Here is a 12224-nt window from a genome sequence, read left to right on the forward strand (position 1 = left end):
ACATAAAAGTTTGCTTAAAGGGTTTTTCCGATCGTGTTGAGGTCATGTGACCAATCGATCAAGTCTATAATCCCGTTCAAGATGGCTGCGAACGTGCAGTCGATGTACCAGTATTGGAAAAATATCGATTTGCAAGAATTACAGGTCAGTGCTAATTAAAATTTGACCATTTTATTTTAATTTTTATTGTGACAACAGTCATTTGTGTCGATCATGTGCTCGTTTATTGTCTGTATCTAAAAGTTATCCGACTTTGATTGTCTCTTATTCTATCGATGGAATATCCAAAATAATCAATATGGCGATTGAAACTCTTTATGTTCGGGAGTTAGCAGCTGCCGTCTTGGACTGTCTAATGTGGTGGGGAGTGTGATGGAGTTTGGGGTGATTAACCAAATAAAATTTATATTTCCGATATGATGGTTTCCAACGCCCCCACCCAACCCCCCTCACTCAAACTACAAATTCTAATCCTTTTTTTTTAGAGATTGATCGTTGTGTTGTAATTCATCAATGATGGGTTTTATTCGTAATCGATTGATTGAATTGGGATGGACAACGACGTACATTTTTATTTTTAAAATTTTGATTTTGTTTTTTATTATTTTTTCACTACGTTTCGTTTGCTTTCTGTTGTTGGCGTACTCTTGTGTGGCTTTTTTTCTACGTGTACATATTTATGTTAGATCTATGTAAATGTCGCCACGATAAGAAATATAATAATAAGCCGTAGGCTAAGTCTAACCCCAACAAATCAACTCAAACTTACTCTCCATTGCCATTATTAATTAAAATGGTCTGCATGTTCATCATATTCAAGCACTTTAACTTTAATTAATTCTACTTTAACTTTAAAATGTGTATATATGGAGATTATTCTTAATTCATAATTGGCAATGGAGTCCAGTCAGAGTTGATAGTGATGATGATGAATGGTGTGGATAAGAGATAATCAAAGAATATAAATATAATGGGGTGTCAGGAGGTGCATGAATGGAACAATATGATTTGTAGTGTAGGGCTGTTCAACCTACTGTTGCCGAGTTACTGATTTCATGTTTAACCACAAGTCCTCTAATGATAAGGCTATTTGCCATTGGCAAGTTACTTAGAGTGTTCAAGATATTTGATCTTACTGTTACTATCTAATATTTTGGAAATTTTGATAATTATTTCAGTCAATATATCTATAGTTTTATTTCATATTTCATGTAAATTTATTTAGCAGATGTTTTCACTTACGTAAAGGAATCAATTATACATACAGTTTTGTTGGGTTTGTATTGTTTTTTGTGTATTTATCAATTCTTGAGGGAGCTCATTCCATAAACGAATGGTGGAGGGAAAGAAAGAGTGTAGGCAGGTGTCGGTTCCTGAACTTGAAGTATGTAGAATTGGCTTGCTGTAGCCTTAAAACAATGGACAGGGTTTTGAATCTTTTTCTAGTAATTTCTAGGGATTTGGTTAAGACCTTTGGTAATTAAATTTTTTTATAAACTCAATTTTTCTTGCTAGGTGAGAATAACGTCTTTATTTTATAACATTGTCTTGAATTATAATTTAAATGGAAAGGAAATCAAAATTGTAATCATCAATCAAAGGAATCCACTTCTGGATGAGGATTTTCCATTTGGATTTTGAGATTTTTAACATTGTATTGTCTTTTTTATGTGCTCAAGATGCTTTACATGGGATTCCAAACCAACAGTTTTTTTGGGCTTTTTAAAAATATATTGAGTTGAGTCCTTTTTCAGTGGATATGATGATGCTTGAGGTTTTTTCTTGCATGCCAATCGATGACAAATCTTCCAAAGGTTGGGTTGACTCTGCAATGTCCATTGTATTCGCAGACCTGCATTTATACAGGTTTATGTGTTATATTATATTGTAACTGTTTGATTGGGGCAAATATTTGATGTTTCTTTCAAATTCAGATTTTTAAAACCAAAGTTTTGATGGGTTTTTATTTTGGTTATTTTTTTGTAACCGTTGTTGTGCTCGGATATAGGTATATGTATGTGACCCCTTTTGGTAGTAGTTTCTGTGACTGTTGCTTTGCTCAGATATGGGTATATGTGACTCCTTTTGGTAGTAGTGTTTTGTGACTCCTTTTGGTAGTGGTAATGATATTAAAAAGTCAAAATCTGCTGTTGATAATTAAAAACAGAAATCAGTTACAATTTCAGGAAAGAGCAAGTAGAGTCATACATGAACTTTACATATTTGTTGATTATTATAAGTGACACAGGATGTACATATACAAATGTGAAAATGATAAAGCTGAATCAGAAAAGAACAACAATCTTTTGCCATATTCTACAAGGCTCTGCATGGTTGGGTAAAGGGGTTGTTGGGGGGGGGGGGGGGGGGGCTTGCAGGATGCCGATTCACAATGCAGTGCCAATCATCCCGGTCATTGGCCTTCTCTATGATAAGCTCATTTGTTCCTCATCTCCCCTTTCTCTCTTCTTTATAAAGTGGAAACCTCAAGTTTGAGAACTAATCTATTCTTTTGATTATATTATTATTATTATTACTATTGTTGTCGTGGATTTCTGCTTACCTTAAAAATGTTGTCTTGTGCAGAAATGTTCATTCTACTGCCCTTCTCGTGTTATCCTCTCAACCCCCCATTCCACCTTTCATGAGATAAAAATTGTAGTCACTGTAGTTCACTTTAAACATCAACAATTTACCCTTTTAAGGTTTGAATACCATGTCTAAATCCTTAAAATTAAGTACTCTGGCATCAACCGTCATTTTCAATGAATTTTAGAGGACTTAGAAACGCTCAAGACGTTCAGATACTGGAGTCAAAAGTTTCATAATTCTACGAATTTTTGTAACAGTTGGCGTTACTGTGTATTTATTATTAGATCTGCTGGTGGGGGCGATCTCTATAAAAAAAAAAATTTTTATGAGCTCGGGTCATCATCATTCTCATTGCAAAATGTGCTCAAATTGAATTTCCATATAAAAATTTTTCAATTTTCAAAATATCCAAGCAGCAAAATAGGTCGTTTTGTTCAGCTTGACCCGTTGGTATGTTTGCAACAACTTTCTTATACAATCTAGAAGGAAATAACCAATCATTGGACAGCAACTTGCTTACTTACTTATCCAAACCAGCGACTACCTGAGCTCTAGCTCTTCGGTCTTGTGCCATGACGTAGAAGTTAGAAGTAGTGCGGGGTGGTCCTTGGCAAGCTTAAGGCCTACGGTCCCTGGGAAATGAAAACCGCAAGGACCGGTCCTTTTCGACATTGAACATTCCTGAGAGACTGTCGGAAGTTCGAACCGTTTTGACCTTTGAGACCGTGGGATCGTTCATTCTTGAACCGTTCAAGACCGCTACACGATGAAAACCGTGGTCTACAGGAGTAAAACACACGGAGTAGTCACACTCATTTTAAATTGTAACCTAATTAGAGAAGAGGGGTGATGCCTTCTTTATTTGCTCACCGTACTTCATTGTTACTTCGATAATTTAATAAAATTTGAAATTTATCCCCATTAATGGAGATAATGGCATCGCCCAAGGCGTTGATCGAGTTGTTCGTGGCGTTGATACACACACGCAACTCCTACCCCCCCCCTCCCCACACACACACACACATTAGAGGGCAGCGAGCATTGAAGAGTAAGAGAGAGACGTGAAGTTATAATAAGTTATAAAGACAAAATCCATAACATTCGTTCAGAACTAGATCGGCATGAACCATTTATAGATACAAATACATTCTGTGGTACCCCTTTAGACAAGTTCCAACCAGTTTCACCTAGTTTCATAAACGAGTTGATAAAAAAAGCCCCCATTAAATCCTGCGACCTTGATCCCCTACCAGCACAGCTTTTGGCCAGCTCCATCGATACATTATTACCATCCATTACATCAATCATAAATACATCCATACTGACTGGCGAAGTTCCATCGTGCTTTAAAAGTGCCCTCGTCAAACCACTTCTGAAGAAACCATCACTGGACCACAATATATTAAACAATTATCGTCCTGTATCAAATCTACCTTTTTTGTCAAAACTTTTGGAGAAGGTAGTTCTTACACAATTAACATCTCATCTTAAGAACAACAGTTTGGAACAACATCACAGGCATGTATAAGGAGGGTACAGATTTTCGTAAACAGGTGCATGCGTAAGCTACTCAGAATAAAATGGATGGATAGAATAAAAAATGAAGAAGTATGGAAAAGAACACAGCAGAAACCAGTGGGAGAGGATATAGGAAGAAGACGATGGAGATGGATTGGACACACGCTTAGAAAGAATGACTCAACTATAACAAAGAAAGTATTGGACTGGAACCCTCAGGGCAGAAGATCAAGGGGAAGGCCACGAGGAACATGGAGAAGAATTAAAGAAGCTGATATACAGAGAAGTGGTAAGACCTGGAATGAGATAAAAAAGTTGGCTCAGGATAGAGAAGGATGGAAACTGTTTGTCTGTGGCCTATACCCTGAACCAGGGTGAAAAAGGCAATGATGATGATGATCAAATTTACCTTTTTTGTCAAAACTTTTGGAGAAGGTAGTTCTTACACAATTAACATCTCATCTTAAGAACAACAGTTTGGAACAACCCTTTCAGTCAGCCTACAAACATCAACACAGTACTGAAACGGCGCTTCTTAAAATCTTTAATGACTTGTTATGTAATGCTGATGCTAACAATATCAATGTATTATGCCTTTTAGATCTTTCAGCTGCCTTTGACACCATTGACCATGACATTTTGTTAAGAAGACTAGAAAATACGTTCGGCATAAAAGGAATTGCCCTTAAATGGTTTACATCATATTTACAGGATCGATGGCAGACTGTCGTGGTGAATGGTGTTCAGTCAGAACAAGTTTTACTAAATTTTGGAGTGCCACAAGGCTCTGTTCTTGGCCCTGTCCTTTTTACTGTATATATGCAGCCCCTTTCTAGTGTGATATCCAGATTCAATCTGAGTTATCATTTTTATGCAGATGATACGCAAATATATGATTCAGCACCCCTTAGTAATTTACAGTTCTTAATACAACGAATTACGAGCTGTTTTAATGAGATTAAATCTTGGATGTACCACAATAAGTTAAAATTAAATGATAGTAAAACTGAGATTTTAATGTGTGGAAGACCGAGTATCCTTAAACAGGCAAATAAATCACTAATTACTCTCGGAAATAGCACAATAGAATTTTCAAATAAAGCAAAAAACCTTGGCGTCATCATTGATAAAGATCTTTCCTTTCCATGATAAGCCACGTGAATAACACCATACAATCTATGTACATAGAAATGAAAAAAATAAGCAAAATTCGTAATTTAATACCGAAGCATATAACAGAACTTTTAATTAATTCCTTGGTTTTATCTAAATTGGACTATTGTAACTCCCTTTGGGCGAATTTAACTAAAGACAAAATTAGCAAACTTCAGGTTGCTCAAAATAACGCATCCAGGCTCATTGTACGCAATAACAAAAAATACCCGTCAGCAACTCTTCTTCTCCGTGAGTTACATTGGCTTCCTGTTGAAAAAAGAGTTGCCTATAAGATTTGTACTGTTGTCTACAAATCCCTAAGCACGAACAGTCCCTCCTATATTAAAGACCTTCTAAACATATATGTCTCCAATAGAAACTTGAGGTCAAGCAATGACCAATCAATCCTTGTCAAACCTAAGCCATTGCGTAAAATAGGTGAACAGTCTTTTCAATTTTCGGCCCCCCATTTTTGGAACTCTCTCCCGTCACACGTGAGATGCTCGGATTAGTTGACAACGTTCAAATCTCGCTTAAAGTTTTATCTTTTTACGTCATAATGTTGCAATATTATTTTCATATTTTGTTGTTGTTAAATTGAATTCGTATCACGTTTCCTTCACACTTGTCTCACTGTAATATGTTTTGTTTTATATCACTGTAAAGCGCTTAGAGCCTGTGACAACGGGGTAAAGCGCTATATAAATGCCATTTATTATTATTATAATAAGAGGGGGTGGATGCGGTAATAAGTTAATAAGTAATAAGTGGTGTCCATGGTGACTTTTTGCCAGATCTAACAAACCCAGCTACCCATTCACTGCTGAGTAGACAGGGACTCAGAAAAAACTTGACTGCACCCGGGATCGATCTCTGGCCCTTTGCGTACAAAGAGAGTGCTCTATCAACTGAGCTATCGGGGTCCCCAAATATTCTATTGGACTTTTTTAAAATACAGACGTTATAACCGGGTTTTTGGGAAGGAAGAAACTAATGAAACTCATATTATTTGATTCGTTAAAACACCAAACGAAATTTTAATATTATTGTATTATTTTAAATGACAACAATGTGATAGAAAGGAGTGGTGACAAGAGATGGACAAAAGAAAACAAAAAATCGGACTTGCTACTTGCTAGGTTCGACACACGCACACAAACACAAACACAAACATCTTTAGTAGTCACATGCATTTCAAACAATAACGCAATAGAGAAGAGGGGTCATGCCTTCATCATAGATCATTGTCATTGCGATCATTATGGTGTAGTAAATTTTGAAATTTACCCCGTATAATGGAATCGTCCAAGGCGTTTGCCTCCTGTTCCCCCCATCTCACACACGAAAGGGCGGTTTGCGGAGTGGAGGGAGGTGGTCGTCTGCCTCTATGGTCGTCTGTGTCGTTTAGTGTATGCAAAGGGGGGTGGGTGTGATTAATTAAGTGGGATGGGTGGTGATTGGTGGAAGATAGGCAACCGAGCCAACGAATCGCTGGGGAGGTAGAATGGCACGAGACCGTTGAAAGGTGATAAGAAGTGAGGACCGCCGCCGGTCTTTACTATGGGACCGATCCCCGGTTCACAGCTAAAAGACCGTGGGACCGGTCCTCAGCGCGGCACTAGTTAGAAGTTTGTAGTTGTTCTAGGTGACTATATTACAGTGTGTTACTGATGTTTGGATTTGGTGGGAGGAATGTGTATCTCAGGTCTTCAAGAGGTTGACATTCAAACCAAAGGTGTGTTACTGTTTCATTGATTGGACAGCAACAGATCTTGTGATAAATGTCTCGAGATAGCTCGTTTTATCAGGGATGTAAATCTTTCAGAATTATTAGGATTTCCTATTTTTCAGACATTTTCTAGCTTCCCCAAACAATTTAAATATTTCTTAATACCTCACTCCCAACAACTCTTGTGATAAGAGATACTGCTGTACATATAGAGAATTTGTAGTGAATATCCATTTTCAATGTACTGAAACACTTAATTTACACTACTGTTGTGTCAGGGCACTCACACCGGGCAGATTCACCCGCTCGCCACAGCCGAGTGTGTAGGCCATTGCTTTGCACGGCCCACACGCAGCTACACATCAAATTTACACGCATGGATCACCGTAATCCCGGCATTGTGCAACTGCATTAATTAATTATGGTCTGTGTGTTGGGGTTGGGGGGAGGGGGGGGGGGTCTATAAGAGAGTGTACAATGTCTTTGTATTTACTTTCGTAACGTATTATGTTAAGAATATCAAGTCTTCAAAGAGAAGTAAAGTAAAAGAGAGGTGAGGAATATAGATAGATGGAAGAGATCGAGGCAGACGTACAGACACGTACACACACACAGACACACACACACACACACACACGTGCGCACAGATAGATAGACAAAGAGAGAGAGAGAGAGAGAGAGAGAGAGAGAGAGAGAGAGAGAGAGAGAGAGAGAGAGAGATGATGATGTGGTGGTGGTGGTTGTAGTAGCAGTGGTAGTGATGATGATGTGGTGGTGATGGGTAGTAGTAATGGTAGTGATGATGATGTGGTGGCGATGATAGTAGTAGTAGTAGTAGTAGTAGTAGTCGTAGTAGTAGTAGTAGTAGTAGTAGTAGTAGTAGTAGTAGTAGTAGTAGTAGTAGTAGTAGTAGTAGTAGTAATAGTAGTAGCAGTAGAAGTGCTGGTATGATGTGGTGGTGGTTGTAGTTGTAGTAGTGATAGTGATGATGATGTGTTGGTAGTGGCTGCAGTAGAAGTGGTAATGTTGATGTCGTGGTGGTGGTTGTATTAGTAGTGGTAGTAATGATGATGATGTGGAGGTTGTGGTGGCGCTTGTAGTAGTGGTGGTAGTGATGATGTGGTGGTTTCAGTAGTAGTGGTGACGATGATGTGGTGGTGGTGGTGTTGGTGGTTGTAGTAGTAGTGTTGATGATGTAGTGGTGGTGGTTGTAGTAGTAGTAGTAGTTGTAGTGATGATGATATGGTGGTGGTGTAGTAGTTGTGGTAGTGATAATGATGTGGTGTTGGTGGTTGTAGTAGTAGTGGTAGTGATGAAGATGTGATGGTGGTGGTTATAGTAGTAGTGGTAACGATGATGATGTGGTGGTGGTGGTTGTAGTAGTTGTGGTCGTGATGATGAGGAGGTGGTTGTAGTAGTAGTGGTAGTGGTGATGATGTAGTGGCGGTGTTTGTAGAAGTTGTGATAATTATGATAATGTGGTGGTGGTGGTTTTAGAAGCAGTGGTAGTGATGATGATGTGGTGGTGATGGGTAGTAGTAGTGGTAGTGATGATGAGGTGATGGTGGTGCTTGTAGTAGTAGTAGCGATGATGATGATGTGGTGGTGGTTGTAGTAGTGGTGGTAGTGATGATGATGTGGTGGCGATGGTAGTAGTAGTAGTAGTAGTAGTAGTAGTAGTAGTAGTAGTAGTAGTAGTAGTAGTAGTAGTAGTAGTAGTAGTAGTAGTAGTAGTAATGCTGGTATGATGTGGTGGTGGTTGTAGTTGTAGTAGTGATAGTGATGATGATGTGGTGGTAGTGGCTGCAGTAGAAGTTGTAATGATGATGTCGTGGTGGTGGTTGTATTAGTAGTGGTAGTAATGATGATGATGTGGAGGTTGTGGTGGCGCTTGTAGTAGTGGTGGTAGTGATGATTTTTTTTTTGTGGTGGTTGTAGTAGTAGTGGTGACGATGATAAAGGTGGTGGTGTTCGTGGTTGTAGTAGTAGTGATGATGATGTAGTGGTGGTGGTTGTAGTAGTAGTAGTAGTAGTAGTAGTAGTAGTAGTAGTAGTAGTAGTAGTAGTAGTTGTAGTGATGATGATATGGTGGTGGTGGTGTAGTTGTGGTAGTGATAATGATGTGGTGTTGGTGGCTCTAGTAGTAGTGGTTGTGATGATGAGGTGGTGGTGGTTGTAGAAGTAGAGGTAGTGATGATGATGTGGTGGTAGTGGTTGCAGTAGTGGTGGTGGTTGTTGTAATAGTGGTGGTAGTGATGACTGTAGTAGTACTGGTAGTGATGATAATGCGGTGGTGGTGTAGTTGTAGTGGTAGTGATAATGATGTGGTTTTGGTGGTTGTAGTAGTAGAGGTAGTGATGATGATGTAGTGGTGGTGGTTGTAGTAGTTGTGGTATTGATGATATGGTGATGATGGTTATAGTAGTAGTGGCAGCGATGATGATGAGGTGGTCGGAAAGGAGGGGGGGGGGGGGGGGGGGTATCCTTGGAACAAATTGACCTCACCGGAATTTGAGGGAGGTTGCCCGTAACCCGGAATTTTTTGCTCCAGACCGAAGTTTTGGCAACACTGAATATGTCTAAGCATGCCCCCCCCCCCCCCCTTCTCTCTTCCCCTCTCACTTTCCTCTAAGTATAATCTGCGCTTGAATCCAGCACTCAGTACATTTCAATGAAAGAATTTATTAAACAATGATCCGCAATAAGATATGGCAATATCTTATACTATTATATTACTTCTATCACTAGATATCATCCCCAAGTCTGGATAAGGATATAGATGAGGATAAAGTAAAGAAATATATCTGAATAGCCATGACTTGAAAAGTAGATTTGTTATTATTAGTTATTTAAAACTTTTTTAAAACAAATAATTCGATGTATGTCCAATAATTTATACGAGAGAACCAATTTAAAACTAAAACAAAGCAACACACTGGTCAATCAAATCTTGAACCGACACATAATCACAAGCACCACGCCATTACTGTTCATAAAGAATGCCTTGGCCTAGTGAAACAAGCAAACGAATCACAATGCCATTATTCCTGTTTACAATTAATACATAAATCGAACAAAGTATTAATGTAGAAATAATCCGAAGTGGTTTGAAGACTTGTACTTGAACACAATATTATAATCCACATCTATGATGGTAATCCATGAATTAAACTTTAATTGTTTAAAACAAACAGACGCAACACGATAAGCATGGAACTGTTGAATGAATCGAATGAATAGCATATTGAATCTCGCGCTACACACACACATACAGCCACGTAATGAACACGCAATACCGGATAGCCTATACCGCAGTCAGCAATACGCGGGGGAAGCTGCCTGAGTGTGTGGTAGCCTTGTTATACGTGTATTTAACCATTCAACTTATTTCCACGACAGCTTCCGAATTAAAATTCGGAAGTACTAAGGATTGATAGCGTTCGAATTTCCGAATTTTCCTAATTTTAATTCGGAACTAGATTCACATCTGTTGTGTAAACAAGGAGGGTTATTTTTAGTTTTCCGGAAGCAAAACATGGGCTGCAGAATCGAAAGTAGAAGATGGTGGATATATATCGAGTATTCATGACTGAGTTCTGAGTTGTTGTTACACTTTCTTCCTAAGGCTCAATTGGAATGTATTTCTGTTTCTGTAAGTAATTCCTGTGTGTTGCAATTCATTTCAGTCATAATGAGTCTGAAGATACATTTCCCTTAGCCTTGGTCTTTATGAGAAATTTCGATGGGGTCTCATTTCTGGTTGAGACTGCCACGAACGTTTGACTGTGGTGGGGAAAAAATCAAATTTGTTTGTTCTCATTGAAAGCTACACCAATAAAGTAAAGGGCTTTTAACTTTTAACACGATTCTAAACCTAATGTAGTATTTTAATTGTAATCTACTTCTTATTGCCTTTGTTATTAGCAGAAGGGTTTGGGCCTGAGAAAATGATAAATATCGGGAGGTGACCATCTTTCCAATCTCAAAATTGGCCTTAGTAATGATATGGCTGTTGAAATTTGAGTACGAGTTTTTATTATTGTCAGATTCATTTAGTCATTGGGGTAATATTTTGACCTGAATATAATTTTGATATAAAAGTTTAGGTGTTGGATTACGTGCAGTGAAAATAAGTTAAGAATTCCAAAATTCTGATTTTTTTTCAGTACGTATCCCAAACTAATTTAACCCTGTTTAATCCATAAAGATAAGGATAATACTAAATGGGCACTGATTTAAGCATGAACAACACCAAATAATGGTATTTCCTCCTGACAAAAAGGAGACATAAATCATTAAAATCCATCCATAAACAAAATATTTAGATTTTATTCTGAGACTTATGACTCAAAAGTCCTAAAAATGTTGTCACATTTATCACCTCATTCCTGGTGTGTCACTTGGAGTTTAGACTATTGAAATGAGCTCGCAGAATTTCAGAATTTTTTTCAACTTTGCATTTACATCCCTGTTTTATACAGATTTAATCTTTGTGCTTTACAGATATTTTGAAGATCAAATCTGACAAAGCTCTTTTTTAAGAATAGTGAAATACTAAATTAAAATTAAGCGGTCGTATGGTACATCACTCACCTTTGGACTGGAAGGTTTAGAATTTGAGTCCTGCTCTGACTGTCGCATAGTTGAGTCCTTTGGATAGACTCTTTACTACTCACTTTCTCTCACCGAGCTCAGATGTAAAAAGAGTACCTCACTGGTAATAGCGTTGTCTCTCTTGGTAAAAATGATTGTTTAATATTGTGTATTGTATTTTTCTTTCTATCTTTTGTTTTTGTTTTGTTTTGGAAGGTCCCAGGTATTGCGCATAGTTGAGTCCTTAGAAAAGTCTCTTTACTCACATTCTCTCACTGTTCTCCGGTGTAAAATGAGTACCTGACCGTTAACAGCATTGTCTCAGTTGGGAAAAAATATAATATCGCTCTATATGTTACGGTGTTGCTGTTGGTCGGGGACCCTTTGAGCACGTTTAAGGGATATTGCGCAATATAAAAGTTCACTTTTTTTTATTTTATAAAAATAAATTATTTCTTATCAGCTGCCTGTGTGAGATCTGCTTAAGGTATATTTCAATGGATGGTTTTTCTCCTTCATAATTGATTCTCTTCTTCTCCCCCAACAAACAAACACACACACACACACACATAATCCCAGCGCTGCTACCCAGTGACAATAGATCACTTGACTTTTGACTCACTCAGTCCTAGAGATT

At 38.0% G+C, this 12224-nt stretch overlaps 1 protein-coding gene across 1 annotated transcript in view; it reads left to right on the forward strand.

The window, feature by feature from the left end:
• The first annotated feature begins 43 nt into the window (after positions 1–43).
• Positions 44–12224, forward strand: part of LOC144967647 (homeobox protein cut-like 1) — a 359614-nt gene continuing 347433 nt past the window's right edge. Inside the window, exon 1 of the mRNA XM_078905166.1 lies at positions 44–144. Within this exon, the coding sequence (XP_078761292.1) occupies positions 82–144 (63 nt within the window). The 5' untranslated portion in view covers positions 44–81. The remainder of the gene's footprint in view (positions 145–12224) is intronic.

This window comes from Berghia stephanieae, chromosome 3, assembly GCF_034508935.2.
Source record: "Berghia stephanieae isolate SIO BIC M18660-M18661 chromosome 3, UCSD_Bste_1.3, whole genome shotgun sequence".
NCBI lineage: Eukaryota > Metazoa > Mollusca > Gastropoda > Nudibranchia > Aeolidiidae > Berghia > Berghia stephanieae.